The sequence below is a fragment of the Felis catus genome, chromosome C1 (genome assembly GCF_018350175.1).
Source record: "Felis catus isolate Fca126 chromosome C1, F.catus_Fca126_mat1.0, whole genome shotgun sequence".
Classification (NCBI taxonomy): domain Eukaryota; kingdom Metazoa; phylum Chordata; class Mammalia; order Carnivora; family Felidae; genus Felis; species Felis catus.
The window spans coordinates 23,911,346-23,936,169 of record NC_058375.1 but is presented as its reverse complement, the minus strand read 5'-3'; the positions used below and the strand labels follow the sequence as shown (position 1 = coordinate 23,936,169).

The 24,824-nt window shown below is 59.1% G+C and overlaps 1 protein-coding gene across 6 annotated transcripts in view; it reads left to right on the top strand.

The window, feature by feature from the left end:
* The first annotated feature begins 402 nt into the window (after positions 1-402).
* COL16A1 (collagen type XVI alpha 1 chain) overlaps positions 403-24,824 on the top strand; it is a 50,141-nt gene continuing 25,719 nt past the window's right edge. Inside the window, exons 1-43 of one of the 6 annotated variants that reach the window (XM_045035458.1) lie at positions 403-725; positions 2,304-2,410; positions 4,382-4,456; positions 4,566-4,683; positions 5,559-5,682; positions 6,003-6,269; positions 6,893-6,973; positions 7,141-7,266; positions 8,056-8,109; positions 8,410-8,436; positions 8,968-9,003; positions 10,029-10,055; positions 11,185-11,247; positions 11,497-11,538; positions 11,646-11,690; positions 11,789-11,824; positions 12,204-12,266; positions 12,621-12,665; positions 12,751-12,846; positions 13,285-13,323; positions 13,803-13,847; positions 14,009-14,044; positions 14,530-14,640; positions 15,056-15,091; positions 15,318-15,353; positions 15,431-15,541; positions 15,887-15,931; positions 17,736-17,771; positions 17,939-17,983; positions 18,286-18,417; positions 19,421-19,456; positions 19,659-19,766; positions 20,088-20,210; positions 20,318-20,371; positions 20,572-20,613; positions 20,940-20,975; positions 21,066-21,119; positions 21,291-21,359; positions 23,411-23,455; positions 23,547-23,573; positions 24,029-24,088; positions 24,274-24,321; positions 24,454-24,507. In XM_045035458.1, coding sequence (XP_044891393.1) covers positions 2,338-2,410; positions 4,382-4,456; positions 4,566-4,683; positions 5,559-5,682; positions 6,003-6,269; positions 6,893-6,973; positions 7,141-7,266; positions 8,056-8,109; positions 8,410-8,436; positions 8,968-9,003; positions 10,029-10,055; positions 11,185-11,247; positions 11,497-11,538; positions 11,646-11,690; positions 11,789-11,824; positions 12,204-12,266; positions 12,621-12,665; positions 12,751-12,846; positions 13,285-13,323; positions 13,803-13,847; positions 14,009-14,044; positions 14,530-14,640; positions 15,056-15,091; positions 15,318-15,353; positions 15,431-15,541; positions 15,887-15,931; positions 17,736-17,771; positions 17,939-17,983; positions 18,286-18,417; positions 19,421-19,456; positions 19,659-19,766; positions 20,088-20,210; positions 20,318-20,371; positions 20,572-20,613; positions 20,940-20,975; positions 21,066-21,119; positions 21,291-21,359; positions 23,411-23,455; positions 23,547-23,573; positions 24,029-24,088; positions 24,274-24,321; positions 24,454-24,507 — 2,826 coding nt within the window. In that variant the 5' untranslated portion in view covers positions 403-725; positions 2,304-2,337. The remainder of the gene's footprint in view (positions 726-2,303; positions 2,411-4,381; positions 4,457-4,565; positions 4,684-5,558; positions 5,683-6,002; positions 6,270-6,892; positions 6,974-7,140; positions 7,267-8,055; positions 8,110-8,409; positions 8,437-8,967; positions 9,004-10,028; positions 10,056-11,184; positions 11,248-11,496; positions 11,539-11,645; positions 11,691-11,788; positions 11,825-12,203; positions 12,267-12,620; positions 12,666-12,750; positions 12,847-13,284; positions 13,324-13,802; positions 13,848-14,008; positions 14,045-14,529; positions 14,641-15,055; positions 15,092-15,317; positions 15,354-15,430; positions 15,542-15,886; positions 15,932-17,735; positions 17,772-17,938; positions 17,984-18,285; positions 18,418-19,420; positions 19,457-19,658; positions 19,767-20,087; positions 20,211-20,317; positions 20,372-20,571; positions 20,614-20,939; positions 20,976-21,065; positions 21,120-21,290; positions 21,360-23,410; positions 23,456-23,546; positions 23,574-24,028; positions 24,089-24,273; positions 24,322-24,453; positions 24,508-24,824) is intronic. The other 5 variants (XM_045035456.1, XM_006934524.5, XM_045035454.1 and 2 more) reach the window with 5 other exon arrangements.

Below are 24,824 nucleotides of genomic sequence, written 5' to 3'. Positions count from 1 at the left end.
GGAGGCATGGGCAGCAGCCACGTCACCGCTGCCACGGAACTGGGGAGGAGGGTCTCCAACACCCCCCCCAGCCCCCCCCTCCCGCAACACTCCTCCCCTCCCCCCCCTCCCCCCGCCCGCCCCAGCCTTCTGAAGGCCCGGCCAGGAGAGGCGAAGGGGGTGGCACCGGGGAGGACCTTCACGTCCAGCCGGGCCCTTAAAGGGCCGGACTCCCCGCCCACCCGCCAGCCCCCGCCAGCTGCGGAGCCCCCCTCGCCGGGCAGCTCCGGGCACGCAGGGTCCCCGCCCCGCTCGCTCGCTCGCTCACCTGGCGGGGAGGCGGGCGGGGCGGGCCTGGGCGCGGGGCCAGGCAGGGAGCGGGGCTCTGCGTCCCGCCGGCCGCCTCTGCCACCGCCGGAGCCCCCTCCCGGCCCTCCCTCCCGCCTCCCGCGCGGCGGGCGGGTCCAGCTGTGTTCCATTAGCGGCCCTGGCGAGTCCCCAGCCCCCTGGAACCGCCCCTCTTCCCCCACCCGGAGTGGCCGGCGGTCCCCGGCAGACAGGCGCGCGCTGGCTCGCGGGGCAGCCTTCAGCCCCAGGAGCTTGCGACCTGGGAAGCCGGGGCCCCGCGCCGCCAGAAGTGACCGAGGACCCTCGCAGCGGGCCTGAGGATCCCAGGCCCTTTTTCCCCTGGCTGGCTGCCCTGGGCTGCCTGCATTACTCAGTGAGGTGGGGGATCCCCAGCCACGGTAAGTGGGGGTGGAGTGGGCTGCCTCCGGTGGGGGGCTGGGGACTCGGCGGCCCCCAACGTGCTGTGTGACCTGGGCCAAATGGCATCCCCTCTCTGGACCTCAGTCGCCTTCTCTGTAGGGGAGCTCTAAACTCCATCCCAGGTCTGCGCGCTCGCTTGCTCGCTCCCTGCCCCCAAACCTGCGCCTCCGTATTGGGATGGGATCACATCCTCAGGAAGCTTCTCTCCTGTCCCCGCAGCCCCTGCCGTGGCTGGGGCCCAGGGGAGTGGAGGCTAGAGAGGAGGAGTCGGAAGGGGACACAGGCACACTGATATTCCCGCCTCCACATGCGTCCACATGCCTCCCGCGGTTGGTAGCTCTTCCACTGACTGGCGAGACTAGGAGGCCGGAACAGGGTTCAGCGATGGGATGTGCACCCCACTAGGAGGAAGGATGAGTAGGGCGGAGAAACAGTTCTGCCCCAGGAACAAGGGGTCTGGGGTCCTATCTCCAAAAGTATTGAGGTGAGGGGTTCTTCCTGTGCTCACTCCCTATTCAGGAAGGGTGATAGAATTCCATAACAGCTGGGGGGGGGCGGGGAAAGGAGGTCAGACTTGCACAAGAACTTCCCGGCAGGAGGGCCGACCGGAGGGACGGTCACAGGCTGGCTATGGGCACGTGCGTATGTCAGGGTGTATCCGTGAACATGTGTCTCGGGGAGGATGCCGGTGTGCAGGTAGGTTTGGATGCATGCATGCACTGGCACAGATGTGTGTGTGTGTGTGTGTGTGTGTGTGTGTGTGCCCGTGTGCCGGCATGTGTCATGCTGACACACGAATGACTCCGGGTGTGCCCGCGCGAGCTGCCCGTCTCAGGGGAGGCCGGATGATGTATGGCTCTCCTGGCCGCTCGCTGAGCCTGCATTGATTTATCTGGGCCCATCCATCAGGGTTTAATAAAACTAAGAGACGAGCATCCATCAGCAGGGGAGGTTGGCAACAAGGTCCTGAGCCCGGCGACCTGCTCTCCCACCCACTGTACCCAGGGGGGGAAGCTTCCTTGGCCGGCACACAACTCTGTGATACCTGCCAGGAGACTTGGCCTCTGACCTTGTGGGTGCCTGGCAGGGCTGCCTGGCTGAGCTGGGTGCAGCTAGCCAGGTTCCAGGCTAGTATATGCACAGGCGGTTAAGATCTCGAGATACTTCCGAGTGGCTTGGCAAATAGTCTCTGTCTCGAGGCCCCTCCCTATCCCAACTCACCTGGCCTTCTAGGACCCTCTAGATTTCTCTTTCATGCAGCAACTATCCACTGGCGCCATCAGATACCGCCTGGACCCAGTCTCAATGCTCCGGCCAGCATTCTGCTCTGGCTGGTCGGTGTCCGTGCCATACCGGTGGTTAAATATTTTGAATATCACCCTGGCGAAAAGCCTAGCCCAAGGCCTGTGGTCGGGCCTCTGAGAGGGACGGATGCCTGGCCAGACCTCCTGCCACCCCAGTACTAGGGCCTGGGCCCCATGGGCCGGCTGCTACTCGCCTATGTATGATGCTGCGTGAACTCAGGAATCCGTGTTCACAGTCTCTGTGGTTTTCAGGTGCTGCAGCTGTGGCCGACCTCTCTGGATCAGGATGTGGGCACCTTGGGTTTCTGGCTTGTGGCTGCTCAGTCTCTGGGCCGCCTGCAGCCATGGGGCAGATACAGGTGAGATGACACAGGAGGCTCAGGGTGCCATAGGCCTATGACCGGCTCCTTGAGATACAGGAGCCCTGTGTACATATGTGACCCCGTGCCTCGATCACGTGGGCATTTATAAGGGTCCCAGGCTGGGCTCAGGGTGGTCTGAGGTGTTTGCACCCGTGAGCCTGTGCAGTGTGAGCTAGAGTGTATGTATGTGTGTTTCTGTCTGCATGTGTGTGGACCTCTGAGCATCGCAGAGTCTCTCTGTGCATCTGTACATATCCCTCTGTCCCCGTGTACGAGAGAACAACTCTCCTCCCGGCACGTAAACTCACCGTGCGCACAGAGTGTTGGCAGGGCCGGTGAGGTTCCTGCAGAAGGAAGCTGCATCTTGAGAGAGGCCCAAGCCCTTCCAGTGCCTTTCATGGAGGAGAATCCATCCTCCAGCCCACGTGTTCCTCCTCCACACGGCTGGCCCTGGATCCTGGATAAAGAGCCCGCCTCGAGGCCCAGACGCTGGATGGGACAGAGGGTGCAGCTTTCCAGGGCCCAAAGCCAGAGGAAGTTGACCGGGCAACTTGCCCTGCCCTGCTGGGTGCCCTCTGGGCTTCGTAGCTTAGCTGCCTCGCTGAGCAGAAATAGAACTCCTAGAACCCTCATCTAGCTGAGGGCGGCAGAAAAACCAAGGTGCAGATGTGAGAGGGGTGTGCCCCCAGGGTGCACGTGACTGCCTGCAGGGCTGTGTGCGTACATGTGTGTTTCTGCATGTATGCGCGAGTGCCTTGCTCTCTCCCTTACCGGGTCGCCTGGGGGATGGGGCAGAGAGTTTCAACATCTGTAAGGAATCTGGGCCCATGGCCAAGGGTGAGTCACCCATTGCTGCTGCCGATGCTCAAGACAGTGATAGTCTTTCTGGCCAGACCTGGGGGAGGGAGACTCCAGTGGGGTCACCGGGCCTAGAGATCCAGGATTCCTTCCTCCAGTTAGGCAGCCAGGGAGTCCAGTGCCCAGCTTCTAGGAGTTGTCCTCATTATCCTGTCCCAGCTACCGCAACTGCACTGATGGGAAGGCCTTTTGGAGTCTCGCCTCTAACTCCTGTTATAGCACCTTTCTTAACATTTTGCTCAGTCAGCCTGGAGAAGAGGCAGCCCCATCGTTGCCCATCTGTCCCTTCAGGGTTCTGAAGACCCTAATTAAGCTACCTCCTTCTCTAGGAGCCTCTACCCACTTACCATACCCCGTCTGGACCCCCAAGGTCCTAGTGGTTCCCTTTAGCTTGTGGTCTCTTGAGGCCCTCAGTCTCTTCTTACTGTTTCATAAGGTAGTTATTATCTAGGTGAAAAGTCATTCTGTTGACTCAGGTCTTCTGTCTGGCCTGCCTTTCTGCTTTAGATGTAGGAAGCGAACCCCAGCCGTTGCTGAGAACACGTGTACCAGCTGCACGTGGCATCTCTGGTGGCACGGGTATCCCCAAGTCACACGTGTGCAGACATGCAAATGTACTTGTATATAACACAGGCATGCATAATGTGAGCTTTCTTTACCCCCGAAGTGTTTCTCTGCACCCCCCCTCCCCGCGCACACCGACTAGGGTATATCGAGGAGGGAGCACATGTATATATCCAGCCCCCATTCCGTCTGAGTTCTAGGGCTGCCCCGAGTTTCTTTTGCTCTCTCTCTTGCTGACCTGCCTCCTGAAATCTCGGGGGTTCGGGTTCCGGGAGTTCTCGTCCTGCTCTGCTGTGAAATCAGTGGCCCTGAGCGCAGCCTCAATCTCTGGGCCTCGGTCTTCCCATCTGTATACTGGGGGTCCTCCTGGCTCCCGGGATAGCCAGGGTCAGAAGGCAAGAGGTAAAAACAGCCCCAAGGCAGGGCCTGGTTAAAGGTCCAGAATGGGGAATAAAAACTTGCTTCTCTCCGGCTTTCCCAAGGGCCTGGCTGTACAGCCACCTCAGCCAGAGCTTACTGAGTGCCCCACTGCCAACTCTCTTCCAGGTGAGCAATGCCCACCTTCACACCAGGAAGGACTCAGGTTAGAACACAGAAGCCATGTATCCACCAACGTGACTGGTGAGTGCCCATCTCGTTCAGCCGTCCCTCCTCTACGTCTTCCTGGAGAGGCTGTTACCCCTTCCTCAGCTGCCCAGCTGAGCTCTTCATCTGGTGTCTCCCCCCAAAGGCTTTAATCTCATCCGCCGACTCAACCTCATGAAAACATCTGCCATCAAGAAGATCCGCAACCCCAAGGGGCCCCTCATCCTGCGACTGGGGGCAGCCCCCCTCACCCAGCCCATGCGGTAAAGGCCCCAGTGTGACCACTGGGAATCAATGCTCCCCAGCAACTCTGGACGTGGGGGCCTGAACCCAGAGGCCCCTGTGGGTCATTTTATCCCACCCTTTGCCAGGGGTCGACCTGGTCTCCACCCCCTGGGGGCTTACAGGATAGGCACAGAGGAGATGCCTGGCAGGCCCACCCTCTCCTCTGTCCCTCCCCTCTTTCTGGCTAGCAGTCGGGGGACAGGTCTGTACCCTAAGGGCACTGTGAGGACTCCAGGATGTGTGTGGGAACCTGGCAAGAGCTGTGTGTGTGTGTGTGTGTGTGTGTGTGTGTGTGCCCACACACACCTACATGTGCCCACATGTGAAGTTCAAATTCCTACAAGTCTCAGGGAGGTCTGGCCCCTCCTTCCCTCTCCAGCCTTATCTTCCAAAATGGCCCTCTTTCTTTCTTCCTGCTCTCGTCGGGCTGCATGCTTTTTAGCTTTCTCCAAAACCTCTTCTCCTAGGCCAGCCCCGGTTATTCTGGATTCCAGGGCATCCTGGATTCTTTGGGAGAACTTAAGTACAACTGTAATGAAATGGTGACATGGCCATCCTGGGGAGTCTGTGTTTAGGGCCCTACCTCTCCCCACCCCGTCATCAGACTTGAAGGCTCCGCGAGGGCAGGCACCTTCTCTGTGTTTTCACCACTGTTATCCCCGGCAGCCAGACCCACCTGGCACATAGTAGGCACCCAATAGCTGTCGGTAGAGTGACATGCCCATGGCTGTGTCGGCTTGGAGGAGGGGGCCGGTGCGTGTCCCACGCAGGTTCAGCGGTCCTGAGGGCCCAGGGTGGGCAGCAGCTGGCCTCTCACCTGAGCCTCAGGGTCCCCTCCCTGCTCTACCCCCAGACGAGTATTCCCTCGGGGCCTCCCTGATGAGTTTGCCCTGGTGCTGACACTATTGCTGAAGAAACACACCCGCCAGAACACGTGGTATTTGTTTCAAGTGACCGATGGAGACGGGTACCCACAGGTGAGCCGGACCCCCCGCCCCGCCCCCCCCCATGGATCTTGGGGCATCTAGCATGCCAGTCCGGCCCAGCCTCTGACCCAGCTTGTGAATTCTGGGGCCTCTCTGCTCCATCCCGGCGCCCACCCTCCAGGCTAGCCCTGCCCCAGCGACACCTATGCCTTTCTTTCAGGGCGAACTGCTCTGTGACCCCCACCAGCTTCCTTCTCTCTCTGGGCTTCAGTTTCCCCTCCTGTGAAATGACCTCGAGGGCCCCGAACTTTGCCATACTGGGGGCTCTGGGGCTCTGATTCTCTGTCCTTTCCTTGTTCAATTCCGCACAGATTTCCCTGGAAGTCAACAGCCAAGAGCGGAGCCTGGAGCTCCGGGCCCGCGGCCAAGATGGTGACTTTGTGTCCTGCATCTTCCCGGTGCCCCAGCTCTTTGACCTGCGCTGGCACAAGCTGGTGCTGAGTGTGGCTGGACGCGTGGCCTCCGTGCATGTGGACTGCACGTCAGCCTCCTCTCGGCCTCTGGGGCCCCGGCGACCCATGCGGCCTGTGGGCCATGTCTTTCTGGGCTTGGATGCCGAGCAGGGGAAACCCGTTTCGGTGAGTGCGAGGTCGGGCTCTGGCCTCTGCTCCCGCCTTCTGGGAGCCTGAGTGAGCTCCCGGGGATCTGCATCTGACCAGGTCCTTCCCTTGCTCAGAATCCTCTCGTGGTTCCCCACTGCCCTCCAGATGCAGCCTCAACATATTAACCTCGCATGCAAGGCCCTTCGTGATCTGGTCCCTAGAAATGTCTATGGTATTATCTTCCTTTACATCTCTCCGTACTGTTTGCTCTGGTCAGTTCCTTCCTAGCTGGACATCTCACCTATTACTTCCCCACCCCCACATCTTTGTCTTTGCTGTCACCTCCCCCTGGAATGCTTTTCCGTGCAGACCCATCTGCGGAATATCTACTGGTCCTTCAAGGCCCAGCTTAAATGGAACCTCCTCCGCCTTGTTCCTCTGGGCCAAAGTGAACTTTCCTCCTTCCTCTCCCTCTTTCCTGCGTGTGCGGTTCCGTTTTGCTTTTGGTGACCGCCATATTCTTGATGGTCTCCCCAGGTGAGACCGGAAGGTCTCTGAGGGCTAATCCTGGGGTGGAGCCATCTCTGTGCCTCCCTGGCAGCCAGGACACTGAGCTATTTGGTAAAATGAAGTGAAACTGACTTGTGTGTCCCCTGCAGTTTGACCTTCAGCAGGCACACATCTACTGCGACCCAGAGCTTGTGCTGGAGGAGGGATGCTGTGAGATTTTACCCGGAGGGGTGAGTGGCCCAGCGCCAGCCCAGCTGGGAGGGTTTGGGGCACTTCCCAGGGGCTAGTGTGCTACAGATGGGGAACCAGGGAGGGGATGCGTTGAAATCTTGGGATGAGAGGGTGAGGGGCAATCTGACTTCTGTACTGACCCCAGCCCTTCCCCTGTGCTGGACAGTGTCCCCCAGAGACCTCCAAGGCCCGCCGGGATACCCAGAGCAATGAGCTCATTGAGATCAATCCACAGACCGAAGGCAAGGTCTACACTCGCTGCTTCTGCCTGGAGGAGCCTCAAAACAGCAAGGTAGGTGGACAGGTACCTGTGGCACCTACCACAGGTAGGTACAAGTGGGACTCTCCTCCCCTGACCCGACTGAGGTCCAGCACTGGGTTCAGTTGTTCCCAGGGTAGGGAGGGCACCGGAAGTCCCGCCTATCTATGAACTACCCCTATAGGATTCAAGGAAGCAGAGAGCCCACTGCGTGAACTTGTGCCTACCTGCCTTTTGGCACTGAGGGATGTATCCATCTAGCTCTGCCACTACCCAACCCCTCACTGATGCCACCCCAGACCCTTCTGGTGAGGTCAGGACCAGGCTTGCACCCAGGGGCAGTTTCTCCAGGACAGGGGTACCCGGGATCAGAGGCCCGGCCATACTGCTTCCCTCGGGGCTTGCTCGCTGTCCTGGGCCCAGCCCCAGCCACTGCCAGGCTGGTTCTACACCCCAGCACCATGGCCAGCTGCCCTACCACTCTCAGGTTCTTTAGGGTGGCAGGGAAGCCCAGTTCCTCCCTTAGCCCCACCCCCAGGCTGGGCAGCCTCCCTGCCCGCTGGGCATCGTGCCCAGCCTTTGGCTGCAGGAACACAGGATCCCATTGATTCATGGTCTTGTTTTCTCCGACATCACGTGGGTGGGGGGAAAAGGAGGGGGGGGCCTGTGGGAGTGCCAGGGGCCTGAGCAGGCTCTTGATGCCTTGGGACGTGCCCGCTGAGGGGGTACCTGGGGCCCATGCCCCTACCTGGGTGCCCCTTTCCAGCATGGGCCCCTGCGCTGCCCCCTCTTCAACAGTTCCTGTTTGCTCTCTCTGCCCAGGTGGATGCCCAGCTGACAGGAAGCATCAGCCAGAAGGCAGAAAGGGGAACCAAGGTAGAGACAGTGGGTATAGGGGGAGGAGTTCACGGTGTCCTCGGTCTGCTCTCCGCGCCCTCTGTAAACCCCTTGACTAAGCCACTCTACTCCCACATTCTTTCCACCTGCCCCCACTCCTGGACAGAGCTTAGGATGTATAGGAGCCAGCTCTGGGAAGGAAGGATGACTGGGGGCGAGACAGACAGTAACTGGCACTGTGTAGGGCACCCGCTCCTGGCAGTTCTTGGGTAGGAGTGTTGGAAGCAGTGCTTCGTACCCTCTGCTTCCTGCCCATTACCATGCCCTCCCTCTTCCCAGGCCCGTCAGGAGACAGCGGCCGATGAGGTAAGCCTCCCATCTAGACTGGCAAAGAGGAGGTGCCAGCATGAACCCTTTGGACAAGGCTCTGGGGCACTGGAGGCTGGGCGTAGGGGTTTGGGAGGACTACATAGCTCCCAGCATTCCTTCGGGGCTCAACGCTGGGCCCTGTCCGCCTGCTGCCTCTCTCCTTGGGTGGGTGGGTGGGTGGGGGGTGGGCTTAGTCCTGGACACTCCTGCTGTGTGGGCAGCAAGCGGCCATATGCATCGCGGGAAGAGTCCGGGCCTTGGCTACGGGACCCCAGATCCTGGGCCTCACCCTGCCCCCCACATGCGGTGTGACCCAGATCGCACTGCTCTTCCTCTCTGGGCTACAGTGAGAAATGGCTCTGGGTTGCTGGGAGTTGGGAGATGAGGCTTGTCTTCCTGCTCCCTTGGACTTCACACAGGACACACGTGATGTTCTGTGTGCTCGCTGTGTGTAAGCGGGGGAATGGGGTGGTGAGGGCTGGTCCCAGGCTCTCAGAACTGACCTCCTGGCCCATTCTTCCCTTGCAGTGCCCACCCTGTGTCCATGGTACCCGGGAGAGCAATGTGAGTGAATAGAGCGTGTGCAGGGTGGGGTGGGCGGGGGCTGGGAGTGGGTTAGAGGTTGGCCTGGTAGCTTCCTGGTTAAGCACAAGGGGGTCTTTGTGCTTTTATCACACCGCCTCCCTGCCCATCCCCCAGAGCTGGCCTTGACGCCCACCCCAGCCCCACCAAGGGCTGCACGGAAGGAAGCCTCACGGCTTGTGATCTGGGCAATGCACTGGGGACAGGGTGGTGACTGGTGGGATCAGGACCTTGGTTGATGATCCCAGCTTTCCGTTCCTCCGCGAGGACTCGGGGCCGTTCTGCTTGAAGGCCTCTCACATCACCTTGGAGGCCTCGGGAAGGGGAAGGCTGACTCAGGGTGACACAGCCCAGCACTGGTGCCCAAACACATGTTGACTCCGGACCCCCCTCCTATCCCTCTCCAGCTGGCTCTGGTCCAGCCTCCCTCTGGGGGTCTAGAAAGACAAGGGAGAGGGGCTCAGTGAGAGCACAGCTGGTACCCAACTGTGCTTCCTCTGTGGGTAGCGTGAGTCATTACTTTCCCACGGCCTGACATCCTGAATTGACGTACCACGTTGGTCCGCGAATGGCATGATCCCGGCTGCCCTTGGCTCCAAGCCCCCTGATCTCGGGGGACATCAGGAAGTACCCCCTCTGCTGCCTGGCCTTCTTTCCCTCTGGCCCCCCACCAAATCTGGTGAGGCTGATGGTCCCCAGGTATGCAGGAGTTACCATGGCAACCGCACAGCTGTGCAATCCTAACAACTAGGGGGTGGAGCTAGCCAAAGTCAGGCAGTTTAGAGAAGGTAGGTTAGACCCCTCTGCAAGTCTGACAGCCTTGGGATATAAAGTCGGCGGCGTGGTGCTTGGCCTGGGAGGCAGAGCAGGGGCTGGGATTCAGGCTGTTGTTGGTGCAGCCACAAGGCTGTGTGGCCCTGGCTTAATTGCTTGCCTTCTCTGTGCCCTCGGTCTTCTTTCCATCGCTGCGGTCTAATGTTCTCTTTGCCTCCCCACCCCCCATCCAGGTCACAACTGGTCCTTCTGGACCCAAGGTGAGTCCAAGATGGAGAACAGGACACTCTTGCCCTCTTTGGCAGTCCCAGCCTGTCTCACAGCATGTGACCCTGTGGCTGTGTGTTTCTATTAGGGCTACCCAACCTTATGTGTGTGGGAGGTGAGTGTGTGTGTGTGTGTCTGTGTGTGTGTGTGTGTGTGTGTCGGAGAGAGTAGGGGGTTGTGCACGTGTGTAAGGATGTGATGAGCTCCCCCTTTCTGGCTCCTCCTGGCATCGGGCTTTGGGCCTCACTTGTGCACACGTTGCCTTCCTGCCTCCTCAGGCATCCAGTGGGGACAGGTCCTATTATTTTGCTTCAGAAAACACTGAGTGAGACCCAGCTGTGCCCCTGTGGGGGACTGGGGGTGTCAGAGTGATCGTGTGGGGGTCTGGCGACGTGCTTCCTGGGACCCGTGTTCTCCTGTGCGTGGCCCGCTGTGATGGGGAGAGCGAGCCCGTGTGCCCGTGGGCCCGACAGCCCCGCGCGGCTTGTGAGCGACGGGACAGGCCGTGCACGCGTGAAGGTGCGACAGCGTGCTGGTGCGAGCCGGAGAGTATGTGGCACAACTTCCGGGGGCCGCCTTCGTGTGAGGGCCCAGTGAGTGCCAGGCCCCGCGCTGAGCACCTGGCCTGTGGTGTCACGTTCCGTCCTTGCCACGGCCCCCTGAATCCCTTTTTGTCGTTAAAGACCCTGAGGCTCAGAGAGGTGACTTGCGACTTGCCCTGAGTCACGTGCCAGTAGGTGGCGGGGGCAGGATTTGAACCGAGGGGGCCTGACTCTCGCCATCACCGGCTCTGTCGTTCTACGTGTGCGTGTCCACGCACATGCGTCCATGTGGCCCCGGGCGGGCTGCGTGCGAGCTTGCGTGCTTGAGTAGGGGCGTGGGGGGAGTACCCTCTGTGTGAGACTCTAGATTTGCCAAATATAGCCTCTTGGGGTGGGAGGGCCATATGGACGAATGCATATGGAATCCATATGCTGCGTGCACGGTTGGGGGTTGGGGGCTAGTGTGCTCACTTAAACACCCTTGTGTGGTCGATGTGTAGAGAATTCAGACTGGGAGAGCTTCCTCAAGTCTCCCGTGTGGTCCCTCTGGTCCCAGCCCCCGATTTGATCTCGTCCACAGGGAGGGAGAGGTGAGCGAGGCCTTCCTGGCCCATCAGGCCCCAAGGGAGAGAAGGGAGCCCGGGTAAGTGCCCCAGCCAGGCCCACCGCGGGGCCCTCCCCGGCTGTGCCCTGAGGCTGGGCTGGCTCAGCCAAAAAACCCTGCAGCCCAGCCCACACGGGGGCGGAGGGGTAAGGTCTTTCTAGGAGTTAGTATGGGGAAACGTCTAGTTTTTAGGGGTCCTTAGAAAATGACTGCTGGGACTGCGGGATTCTTGAGCCCAACCTTCTCAGAACAGGGTCCCACCCCTGATCCCTTGTTCCCTACCCACAGGGCAGTGACTGTGTCCGGATCTCCCCGGATGCCCCGCTTCAGGTAAGACCTGGAGGCAAGGCCTACTTCAAGACCACTATGGGGTCAGCCCCCGGGGAAGGCCACAGGGTGACCCCGGAACCCTCTCAACGCCTTATCTCCCTGCTCAGTGTGCAGAAGGCCCGAAGGGAGAGAAGGGAGAGTCAGGAGCCTTGGTGAGTGTGGGACCAGGGATAGGGCAGGGCGGTGGGGCTCTGGCCCAGCCTCGCCCGCCTTCCCTCACCCGTTCTTTTGTGACCCCGCCTTATCTCAGGGACCCTCAGGACTTCCGGGCTCTACAGGCCAGAAGGTAATGGGCGTGGATTTGGAGGGGTGGGTGGCAAGGAGGTGCGTGGGCCTTGTAGACTTGAGGAAAGATGTCTGGAATCTTCCCAGAGGAAGGAGGCCGCCATCCCTATGGAAGGCACAGAGCTGGCACTACTCACTCTCCCTCCCAGTCACCCTGTCCTGTCCAAGTTCCCACCAGACCCAGAGGGCAATGCCATAGACTCCCCGAGAGTGGCCTGGCTGGTTCGAAAGTTCTTTCTGTCGTCTACGTTCCTGTAGTGACTGAAGCCGTTCCGTCTCGGGGGGAGGCAGAGACCAGGGGTCTAGAAGGCAACTGTCCTTCCTCTGGTTCTTCTGGCCCCTTCTTTCAACCCCAGTCACTTTGCCTTTTCCTTCCCTAGGGCCAGAAAGGCGAGAAGGGAGACGGAGGCGTTAAGGGCTCGCCGGGAAAGCCAGGCCGAGACGTACGATGCTGGGGACCCTTCCTCACCACAACCCCGTGTCTCTCAGTGAAATGCTGGATTTTGCCATCAGAACCCAGCCTGCTAGCCTTGCTCCCCAGAAAGGGGGAGGCTGTGCCCCAGGAAGCAGAGCACAGAGGGGACAGAGAAGGACCTGAACCCAGGAGCCCTGGCTCCCAGCCTAACAGCCCCGGATCTCTAATGCCCAGAGGTTGACCTCTGATGACCTTGGGACACAGGGATGGAGTCTGGCTTTGGAGAGGGGCCCTGAGGGTGGGCAGGTAGGTGTGGCCTCTTCTCAGCAGGGCTGCTGCCTCAGGGCCTCAGGCTTTTCTTCCACCTTTCCCGACCCCACAGGGCCGGCCCGGGGAGATCTGCGTCATGGGACCCAAAGGGCAGAAGGTGAGTTGTGGGTATCTGTGCGATGGAGAGTGGGAGGTGGGGCTGGGGCGGCGGCTCTCTCATACCTGCCTTGTGTCTCTGCCAGGGAGACCCTGGCTTTGTTGGGCCTGAGGGACTGGCAGGAGAGCCTGGGCCCCCTGGCCTCCCTGGGGCCCCTGGGATAGGACTTCCTGGGACCCCGGTGAGTACTTCCTGCCCCTTCTGCTATTCTTTTTTTTTTTTTTTTTTTTTAATTTTTTTTTTTTTTCAACGTTTATTTAGTTTTTTGGGACAGAGAGAGACAGAGCATGAATGGGGGAGGGGCAGAGAGAGAGGGAGACACAGAATCGGAAACAGGCTCCAGGCTCTGAGCCATCAGCCCAGAGCCTGACGCGGGGCTCAAACTCAGGGACCGCGAGATCGTGACCTGGCTGAAGTCGGACGCTTAACCGACTGCGCCACCCAGGCGCCCTGACCCTTCTGCTATTCTTTCCTCGGAGACCCTTCTGCTGCCTGGCCAGGGCTGGGGAGATAAGGCTCGGTCTGGGGGTCCTGGTTGAAAGGAGGGGGCTAGAGTTGGTCTTACTGTGATGTGGGGGCTCCCTAGGAAGCCTCTGGCTGATGCTCTTTCTGCCCTCAGGGGGACCCGGGTGGCCCGCCAGGCCCTAAGGGAGACAAGGTAAGCACAGGCAGGGTCAGGGGCGCTTGGGGGAGCTCCCTGCATGATGGAAGGAGAGAGGAGAGCGGTCCAGGGGCAGCAGGCATCCATGGGGGGCAGGAGCCAGGCGTTCAGCTGAGGCTGGCTCAACTCAGCCAGGCCCCTCGGTGGGGAGTGTCCCCATCCCAGTGCTTGCTGACCTGGGAGCCCTGGCCTGGGTTCCAGACATGGGGACAGATAGGCCGAAGTCTAGTAATGACCAGAGAGGCCTTAACTAGAGGGCCCGGGCTTATTTTAGGATCTTGTGCCCTGGAAACGTCTGACTGTCTTGTCTGCTATGGTTCCTCTGGCGTCACCTAGATTCCTCTTGACCTGCTGTACCGGGGAAGGGGTCTACAGGGGTATACAAAGGGAGTCTGAGAAAGGACTAAGTGGGGGAGGGGTGAATGGGCTGAGGTCATGGCCAGGAGCCTCCCCCTTAATACTTCTTCTGACCGCAGGGCAGTGCGGGGGTGCCAGGAAAGGAAGGTCCCGGTGGGAAACCTGTAAGTAAGCCCAGTCCGGTGGGGAAGGGGTGCTGTTGCCCGCCGTGCCCAGGGCTGCTCTACCAAGGCCTCCAGAGAGAGGGGGGCTAGGTTCTTGGGCCCTCTCTTGGCCTATCAGTCCCTCTGCCCGGCACTGATGTTCACTGCTTCTTCTCCAACAGGGGAAGCCAGGGGTGCCGGGGCTGAAGGGAGAGAAGGTGGGTCCCAGGCTGGGTTGCACCAGGGTATGGTGGGAGTGGGATCTCCTCTCTGAGGGCGACACTCTGAGCATCAGGGGTACTGGACCTTCTCTAACAGACCCCATCTTTGTTCCTACGGTGTGTGCATAATTACTAAATCAAGAGCCTGGCTTGGGAGTTAGACAGCAGGGTTTGAATCCTGCCTCGGCCGCTCACATAGTTTATGAATGTGGCAAGTCAATTAGCTCCTCTGCGCCTAAGTTTCCACATCTGTAAATGGGACATAGTGGCTTCTCGTGGCTTATTGTGAGGATATCGTTTTGTGATGTCCAGGAACCGTAAGTGGAGTGAATGAGTCAGTTGAACAGAAGGCCCCTCCAGTGATCCCACTGTCCACCTTGATGTTGGGGGTAGGGTGCCGGCACATCCAATGTCTAGGGCTCCTTGTCTTCCTCGGGGTCTCGGCCTCAACTTGTCTGCTCACGGTCTCTCCCTTCTGTTAGGGTGACCCCTGTGAAGTGTGCCCAACGCTGCCTGAAGGGTTCCAGAGTTTCGTAGGGCTCCCTGGAAAACCAGGGCCCAAGGGGGAACCAGGTGATCCTGCACCAGCCAAGGTGAGTGCCCAAGGAGGGGCGCCATTGAGGGGCACCACAAAAACCTGCAGGCGTGGTTGTGAAGAGGAGTTGGGTACTTGGCAGAGGGACTGGGTACATCTCTTGGCCATAGAGAGATTGTGGGCAGAGGGTCCCTGCTCTCAGCTTGAGGGTAGGGGGGCTGAACCATAGAGTTTAGGGCTGGGCTAGAAGGTCACCCACGTCTCCACAGCTACCTCCTGGGGTTCTTGAGGAGGCTCTAAGATGCCCTTTGGGCAAGCTGGGGTGGATGGAGCCCACCCTTATAGTGAGTGAGGCTGGCCCTCCTCCTGGCGATTGGGGATTGGTTGGGGGTGGAGGAAGGGAGTGGGCTGGGGCGGGTTCGGGTCCTGGCCTTGACTCCCCACCCCACTCCCTCACTGACACTTTCTTTCAGGAGGGCCTGAGATCTGCTGGATGGAAAGGTGATAGGGTAGGTACAGGAACTTTCCAGTGAGGTAGCTTAGCCTGGCCTGATTTCCTCCATCTATTACATGGGTTGATGAGCCCCGGCTCTGGGTGCTAATCTTGAACCTCACAGGACCCTTGGGTATTTGAAGGGTCTGTGGTATGTACCATTGCTGTCCTCGCATATGGCTAGGAAGTTTGGGGTGCCCCGACGTGCCCAGTCTCAGCCAATAAACCTTTTTCCCCTGCAGGGAGACCCTGGCATCCAAGGTCCCAAAGGAGAGAAGGTAAGGGAACACTGGTCCCCTGGCTGCCCCCCTCTGACTCCTGGGAGCCTTTCCAATTCTTTCACTTCCTTCCCCAGGGGGACTCCTGCTTGTCCTGCAGCTTAGCGGTAGGGGCCCAGCATCTTGGGCCCTCTACAGGGACCAAAGGAGACATGGGCCTCCCTGGCTTCGGTTTGCCCGGCCTTCCGGTGAGTGACCAACCCATCTTTGCCACACTGGTGGCTTCCCTGGCCCCACAGCCCCCGAGTCTCAAGGCAGAGACCAGGAAGGAGGCCCTGAGGCAGGTGTCCCAGGCCTGCAGCCTGGTCTCTCCCTCCACCCCTATGCCCCCCCGGGTTGCTTGCCCCGGAGTTCCCTCTTAGAATCTCCAAGTGCCCGGCTGCATAAAAGAAGTAACTGCCCAGCTACCGCTGGGGTTGTGGCATTCGTAATTCCGAGCTGGCCTTTCTCTTTCTGGGGGGACACTGGAACCGTGGGGTTTTGCAGGGGTGGGAGTGGGAAGGTGCTCTAACTGTGACTTGGTTGTTTTTCAGGGGAAAGTTGGGGCTCCAGGGCCAACAGGGCTGAAAGGAGAGAAGGTGAGCTCTGGGTTAGCTGTCAGTGACGCCACGGTTTCTTGGCAGGGTGGCAGGGAATAGGGACGATACAGACGAGAGATCAAACTGTAAACCCACAGTGAAATAAATTCATCCGTGCTTTGCAGACTGGAGTCAATGAGCTTATTTGGAAGAGCCCTTGCCTTCTCCAAGAGAACTCCTTAGTGCCGTGTGTTTATTTTATTGATAATCTAAAACAATTAAGCACGTTTAAGACTACCTTTTAATAAAATAACAATATTTGCCTCTCCTTTACCACTTACGATGTGCCGGGCATCGTTCCAAGTGCTTAGGCACGTATTAACTTGTTTCATCCCCCTAAAACCTTTTGGGGGAGCTACTCCATTATTGTCATTTTACGGATGAAGAATCAGAGGCATAGAAGGCCAAGTCAGCTACCCAAGGTCACATGGGTGTTCGGCTGTAGAACTGGGATCCGAGCCTAGGAATCTGGCTCCAGAGTCTGTAATCTCCGCTGCTCGGCTGGGTTACTCGATTTCAGTGCCCGTGTTCACATTTGTATTTATGATTGTGTTGGGGACAAATGACAGCGTTGAACTTATAATGCGGTGTTACCCAAATGAGGGCTTCCACGGGTGGATGCGTGTCCAAGCGTGAGAAATACCAAAATATATGTTCGGACTCTGCTCTGTCAGGCAAACCACACCCGTCATTTCTCAAGACGGGGCCCCTGTACCCTCACTTCACAGCTGCCTCCTCTTCTAGATTTCTCTGTCCCAGTAAATGGCACGTCCCCAGCTCCTCAGATCCCAAACCTGCAGCAGCCTGGATCCCTGCCTTCCCCCACGTCATCTCCCCCAGTCCTGCCAACAGGCATCTCTGTCAGCTTCCCCCGCTCCTCTCCACCTCTGTGAGCGCCACCGCCATCTGAGTCCCGACCAGTCTCACCTGGACTCTGGCGGCAGCCCCCCAGTCTGGCCTGCCTGTGGCCACCGTAGCTCATCCACAGCCCATTTGACACCCAGCAGCTAACATAACGTGCCCTTGCAAAAAGAACTCGGGTTTCATTATTTCCCTGCTTAAAATCCTTCATGATTGACTCTGTAGCAAAGTCCTGCTATGCTTAACAAGACCCTGGCCGGACCCTGCCTGCCTTCCCGGTTCTTCCGGCTCTCCTCTCCTCCGTTTCCCTTTCCGTTTCCGGGGCTGTGGATGTGCTGGCCTCCTTCCGCTCTGGAACCAGGAATGTCCCCACCTCTTAGATTCTGTACTCGTGGCTCCCACCATCTCGTACGTTCTCTCTCTCTTCCCCCCTCCCCCTATTCTTTCGCTGGATGGCCTTCTTCTCGTCTTTCTGATAATAATTGTGGTCAACACTTCTCCGACCACCCTGTCCAAAATGGCCTCCCTTGTGTCTGTGCCCTTCATAGCCCTCCTGGCTGTTTACACTTACTGTGACTTAAAAACTACTTCTTGTCCCCCACACGTGTGTAAATTGCACAAGGTGTTTGGGCGTGCTGTTCACTGCGACCCACCAGCACCTTGCCCGGGGCACAGCCGTGTAGGCATCCAGTGAACAAATGGATGAGCTAATGATCTTCGTGTGCTGGGTGAGGGCTGCGTGCGGGGCTAGGATTCTGTGAAGTGAGCCTGGGGAACATGCCACAGACTCTCCTGGGGACCTTGGGGAAATCCCTGGCCTCAGTTTCCCTAGCCAGGAGATGAGAGGGGTAGTCTAGACGTCCTAAGAGGCAACTTTTGTGGTTTGTGGCTGGGGACTGACCCAGCACCCTCTCTTTGACCCTTTGCTCTCTGCTTTGCACAGGGTAATTTTGGGGAGGCAGGGCCAGCTGGCCGGCCGGTAAGTGCTCTAGAAACAACAGCTCTTGGGAAAAGGGCAAGACGGAGGTGCTACCTACTACTGGGGGGGACGACAGACATGGACTGTGCCCCAGCATAGCCCAGGCAGGTGCTGGGCCTCACACGTGGCCTCTTTTTTTTTTTTTTTTTTTTTTTTTAATCACACAGGGTCCACCAGGGCCAGTGGGATCCACAGGCATCAAAGGGGAGAAGGTGAGTCTGGCGACACTCTCCCCTCTGCAGCCGGGGTGAACTTCCTAAACACACACTTATCTTGCTCTAATTCAATCCCCACAAGGCTCCCCACTGCCTGAGGGTAACATCTTAGTCCTTAGCATGGCATTCAAGACCCTTAATGACTTGGCCCCCACCTTCATTTCTTGCCTGTCCTCCCACCATCTCTCCTGAGATATCCCTTGCCCAGCAGGGACGCTGTGTCAGGCCCGGCTCCGTTCCCCAGCCCCCGATTCCAGGCCCGGCCTGGTATCCCCCAACCCTGTGTCATCACTTGGCAGGGGGAGCCTTGTGAGCCATGCCCAGCCCTGTCCGAGACTCAGGATGGGGACAGCTACGCGGTGGCCTTGCCTGGCCCTCCTGGAGAGAAGGGAGAGCCTGGGCCCCCGGGCCTTGGCTTGCCAGGGAAACAGGTGAGCTCCCAGGTTGCTGCAGGAGAGGCGCAAAGGAAGGGACGAACCCTGCCCGGGCCTTTTGGCTCCCTGGATGCTGGGGAGTAGGTGGGAGTCGATGGAAGGGTCGGTGCTTCTGTCCCCAGAGGATGCCTCAGCCCTTCATCCTGGGACCCGGCCTGGCAGGGCCTATGAAAGAAAGAGCACCAACTCGGGACCAGGCGGGCCTGGGTTCAGATTCTAGCTCTGCCTTTCACTCACGCTTTGACTTGAACACGTTACCGTTCTCCTCTCTGTGCCTCTGTTTCCTCTGCGTGGTGGTGTTGCAATCACCAACACCTAGGGCCTAGGAATCGCGTGTGTGAAGCACTTCGCGGCATACGATAGGTGTTCAGGATGACCCGTGGTTACCACGGGACTGATTATTATTGTCCTCGCTCTCCTGGTCACAGCGAGCACTGCCATAGCGTATGCTGGGTGCCACACACTGCTTCACACACGTTAGCTCGTCTAATGTCACAAGGACTCTACAGGGTAGAAGCCAACGCCATTCTTAGCATTCCCATTGACAGGTAAGGAAACCGAGTCACAGAGAGGTTAGGCAGCTTGCCGGGGGTCACCCAGACAGGACTCTGGCTCGGCTCCTCTCTTAATCTATCCGGCATTGCTTCGCTAGGACGAGAGAAGAGATTTTGGACTGTTTTGTTTTTTCAACGTTTATTTATTTTTGGGACAGAGAGAGACAGAGCATGAACGGGGGAGGGGCAGAGAGAGAGGGAGACACAGAATCGGAAACGGGCTCCAGGCTCTGAGCCGTCAGCCCAGAGCCCGACGCGGGGCTCGAACTCACAGACCGCGAGATCGTGACCTGGCTGAAGTCGGACGCTTAACCGACTGCGCCACCCAGGCGCCCCAGATTTTGGACTGTTTTGTGCCCTGTTGAGTTCCCTGGGTCTAACACGGTGCCAGACGCTTAGGGGTGTCCGCTATGAGTGAGTGGGTACTAGAAATGCTTTCTCCCCAGGGCAAGGCTGGAGAGCGTGGACCGAAGGGGAACAAGGTGAGAGAGCCTCGTGGGCACGGGTGGGCACCGCCTCTCTGAGGCGCTTTCCACCTCCTTTTCCTGATCGCCCTGTGCCCGCTCTCCACTCCCTGGGCAGCCCCCAGGCCCCAGCAAAGGGCTCTGAGTGCCTTTAGTTCCCAAGAGGCAGTCTGCCCCCAGCTGGGCCACCTCTGCCCTCCTTGAAGCCTGCTCCTTACAGGGTGATGCTGGGAACCCTGGAGATCCTGGAGTGCCAGGCACCACGGGGCGGCCGGGACTGTCGGGAGAGCCTGGCGTGCGGGGCCCCATGGGCCCGAAAGGAGAAAAGGTCAGTCGGGTAGGGGGGACTTTGTTGCCCGGACAAAAAGAAATGGGGCTGAGAGCTAATGAGGTGAAGGACTGCGGAGTCAGGCTGCGAGCCTCGCGGGGGTACCGGAATCGCTGGGTGATGCCTCAGCTCTTCTGCAAGGCAGGGAGGGGAAGAGCAGGGAGGGTCGGGGGCGTGTTTTGATTTCCCAGACCGAGGTGGGGGCAGTGGAGGGGCAGAGCTCTCAGAGGGGCGCAGGGACCCCCCCCTTTCCGGTGCCTCTTCCTGGCCTGCCTGTCAGCCCTGGCTCAAGGACTGCTGGCTGCGCCTCTCTCTGACCAGGGTGATGGCTGCACTGCCTGCCCCAGCCTGCAGGGGGCGGTGCCGAGCACGGCAGCACTGCCTGGGAAGCCGGGCCCCAAAGGAGAGCCGGGCCCAGAAGGTGTGGGCCGGCCTGGGAAACCGGTGAGTTCCGGCTACCAGCCCTCTGGTCTCTCCCTGCCTGAGCTTTGCCTTCTCTCCCACCTGCACCCTTTTCCCTGTGGGACCCATGGGCCACCTGTATCTTTTAGGGCCAGCCCGGTCTACCTGGAGTTCAAGGGCCCCCAGGACTGAAGGGCACCCAGGTAGGTGTGTGTACGGGGAGCCTGGGCTGCAGGTATGTGTGGTGAGGGTTGGCAGTGGGGGGCATGAGCCTGGAGTGGGGAAGATCAGCCCCAGAGAAGGGAGAAGGTGGAGGTGCGGGGGTAAAGGAGAAGAGGCTGGGGAAGAGGCTATTGGGTGAGTGGGGAATCCCAAGCCAAGGTTTGTCCTTCTGTCTCTTCAGGGAGAGCCTGGACCTCCGGGAAGGGGAATCCAGGGGCCGCAGGTGAGTCTCTAGCCTTCCCTTGGCCTGCCTGCCCCCAGCCTCCCAACACTTCTATTAACCATCTGCCCACTCCTATCTGTCCCCAAAACTATGGGGCTCTGCCTGGCCTCCAGTGCTCAAGGGCACAGCTTTGGGAAGAAGAACTGGGCTGTAGCCCTGGCCTGTCATCACTCCTGCGGGCGACCTTGGCTTTGACCCCCGCCCCTCTGACCCTCACGGTCTTGCCGGGGAGCTCTCTTGAATCTGGGCTGGCAGATACCCCACCCCAGACCAGGTCTGCCAGTGGGGCAGGGCCTGTGGCCCAGTCTGTCTTTTCTAAATTGCAGGGGGAACCTGGAGTCCGGGGTTTGCCTGGCATTCAGGTACGTCTGCTTTTGGCCTAGAGGAGTCTGGCGAGGGAAGGGGCCACTTCGGGCCAGGGGTTAAGGAACTGTGCTTCCTTCTGTCTGCAGGGGCTTCCGGGACCTCGGGGACCACCTGGCCCCACCGGAGAGAAAGGTGCCAAGGTGAGCCTCTGCTTCGTAGGGCGCTAGACCTGCGGTGCTTCTGAGGGCCCTGGCAGGGGGGACGGGGACATGGGAGTGAGTGATGCCCATCGGTGGGCCACCCAACACCTGGTCTGATGCGTCTCACCTGCCCGATTGACGCCGTCAGCCTCTGTGCTCTCTCTTCTGCAGGGGTCTCCGGGGCTGAAAGGAGGTGCCGGGCCGATGGGGCCCCCTGGTGCCAGTGTCTCTGGGCCTCCGGTAAGGGTTCTGTCTGTGCTCTGTGCTGGAGGCCCTGTCGGGGCCGGGCTGGTGCTGCTGGGAAGAGGGCACAGGGCTGACTGACCGGGCCCCACAGCGTGGGGAAGGGGAGGAGAGAGGCCCAGCCTCCGAGAAGGAAAGCCGCACTGTCTGGAGGGGAGGGCACCTGAATGACATCACTGATCACCACCATTTCTGGAGCAGTGACTGCGCTGAGGCCTTGTGCTGAGCTCTAAAGCAACAGAGATTCACTTGAACCTCACAACAGCCCTATCAGGGACTGGCTATCATTGTCCCCCGGAAGGCCAGAGAATGAGCAGGCAGAGTCAGGACTTGAACCCGGGTCTGTCTGACTCAAAGCCCATATGTTAACTCACCCACCCCACTTCAAAGCCTGGTCCTTGGGGGCTCATCTAAATGGGTGCTGCCCCATGGAGCTGTCCACAATGATAGAAATGTTCTATTCTGCTCTGCCCGAGAGGGTAGCCGGGAGCCACGTGGTTTTCAAGCGCTCGAAATGTGGCCAGTGTGACCGAGGAGTTAAATTTTACATTTCATTTCATTTGAATTCATTTAAATTTTAAATAAGCACATGCGGCTATTGGCTACCATACTGGCCAGCACAGATCTATCTAGACCAACCTCATTACCCTCAAAGACCTCTCTTTATTCCTGTCCCACCCACGATTCCCATGTTTTATTTATTTCTGAGAGAGAGAGAGAGAGAGAGAGAGACAGAGTGTGAGCCAGGAAGGGGCAGAGAAAGAGGGAGACACAGAATTCGAGGCAGGATCCAGGCTCCGAGCTGTCAGCCCAGAGCCCGACGCGGGGCTCGAACTCACGAAGCATGAGATCACGACCTGAGCCGAAGTCAGACGCTGAACTGACTGAGCCACCCAGGCGCCCCTCATTCCCGTGTTTTAAAAGATGTGCCTATTGAACAAATTGCATAGATTAAGTAATAATAAATGCCTTTCCTTATTTTCATTCATCAAATACCTGTATAATAGTCAGCGTCTACTCCACATGAACCCACTAGAATTTTACGAGATGGTATAATTCTAGCCTAAATCAAAGCAGTGCTACCTTTCAGCCAGGCTGTGCCATGCCAGGTCGTGGGCAAGTGTGTAATTTCTCTTGGGTTTCTGGGAATGTTGAAAACAGCCCAGTGAAAGATATCTTTTCTGTGTTTATGGATCCCTAGAGAAATTCCAGTTCCGATTTGGCAATATCACTGATGGGGTCCTCCTGAGGGTGCCCTGAAGCCCAGAGGGGGCCAGGGACTCGCCCACATCCATGCAACCAGTCTGTGTCGCCCAGACACGGGGTCCCTGGCTGTTCCAGGGAGCCCCTGGGTAAAGGCGGAGGTAAAAGTGAAGACAGTCCCGATTCTCGTGGAGTTGCGAGTCCCGTGTGTGAAGGTGGCATGTCCCACAGGAAGGCAGCCATCAGAATGCCCCTGAACAGCCAGGCAGACTTTTCCAGATCTTCTTCCCTCAGGCTGAACCCCAGCCGGGAGGCCCCCCCCCCCCAGTCCCAGCCCCACACACCGTGCAAGTTGTGTGACCTTAGGCCAGTGACAGCCTTTCCGAGTCTTCAAATCCTTGGTGATAAACTAAGGGCAGAAATTCCCATCTCCTGCTAAGTCATCTGAGATGACCTTTGTGATGGAACGTGTGGCGAGCACTAAAGGGGGAGAGAGAGGGCGCGAACAGGGACTTTGGGCCGCGTATAGCTGGGTGCAGTGATTCTGGTGGGTCTATTACAAAGTTTCTTTAAACCTCAGTTTTCTCACCTGGGAAACAGAACGGGACCGTCCTGCAGGGATGGGAGTGGGGTGCTTGGCCCCGTGTCTGACCCCCCGAAGGTGCTCAGGAAATGCCAGTCTTTCTCCTTCTTTCTCTCCTTGTCTCCTACGCCAGAGTCCCCTCCTCTAGGACACAGGCACTGGGGTGCAGGCTTCTGCTTGTCCCATTGCCCTCCCCTGCCGGTGGGCCACATGGCTGGCTGCTGTCCTGGCTCGCCACTGACCATGGGCTCTCTCCCCTCAGGGCCCCGATGGGCAGCAAGGACTTCCAGGAGCCAGAGGGATTCCAGTGAGTACAGTGCCTCAGGGCGGCAGGAAGCCCCAGCAGGTCTCGCCTCCACACCCCTATCTACTCACCTCACTGTGTTTCTTCCCTGCAGGGTGAAAAGGGACCTCAGGGAGAGAAGGTAAGTCCCCAGGCCCTGTGGCCAATACCGTGGAGAAATTAACAACCCCTATAGCCCCCCACCCCCCACCCCCGCCGGGGGAATGTATGCACACGGTGGTGGACTCGAAGACAGGAGCTGAGGAGTCATTCTGGTCTCCTTGCTACTATTCCGACAGGAATAACAGGTAGCGCTTAGAACTTGAGGGCTGAGTGCTTTCCGTGGGGCAGGAACTCTGTATGCGTTCATCCATTCCATCCTCCTGATGGCCTATGCGTTTGGTGCTATTCTGCCCATTTTACAGATGAGGAGACTGAGGCTTGAGAACAGGGTGCCCAAGGGCACAGTCGTAAGAGGCAGATTCTGGATTTAAACCCTGGCCTCTCCATCTTAGAGCCTGTGCTGCCTCCCGGATGTTGGTTTCCAAAAGGTCCCCCATCCTTGCCCCCCTTTGACAAAGGCTCTTATCTTTTCAGGGCGAGCCAGGGGAGTGCTCCTGCCCTTCTCGAGGGGACCCCATCTTCTCTGGCATGCCGGTAAGTGGTGCTGAGAGCTCTCCCCCCGGCCGGGGGGGAGAGGCCTGGCTTCCTGTGTTGGCTCAACATGCGAGGGCCCCGCAGGGCTTTGCGCCCCAGCCAGCTGCCTCCCCACGCAGCCCTGCGCTTGGTGTGAACGTTGCCTATAACCTCTCCCTTCTTTTGCGACCTCCACTCCCACCCAGGGTGCTCCGGGACTTTGGATGGGCAGCTCCTGGCAGCCGGGCCCGCAGGTGTGTGTCGCTTGTCTCCTCTGTGTCTCCACTTGTCCGCCAGCGCCCTGTGGCTTGCCCACCGTGATGCCGCTGCCCCCAGCGGTGGGGCAGAGCTTTCTTTTGGGTCTGATTGCTTCTTCTCTCCCTCAGGGTCCCCCAGGTGTTCCTGGACCCCCTGGACCCCCTGGAATGCCGGGGCTGCAGGTAAAGGGGGAGAAGAGAATGGGAGTTTGGGAGGCGCGGTGGCAGGGTGGCAGGGTGGCAGGGCTCGGGGTCTGTGTGGGGCCCTGAGTGGGCCGCATCTCCGCCCGACACCGACGCGTGCCATCCTCACTCCTCTGTGTTCCTGCTCCCCAGTGCGGCATGGGGTGGGGGGCGAGGCTCTGAGCCCTTAGCACGGGCTGTGGGCAGTCCTGGACCTTTCTCGAGCAGGGAATACCCTGCTCTGTGCTGGCCCAGACACCCTATGGACACCCGGGCCAACCTCAGGCCTTGGTCAGCTGTCAGGAACCCAGGATCTG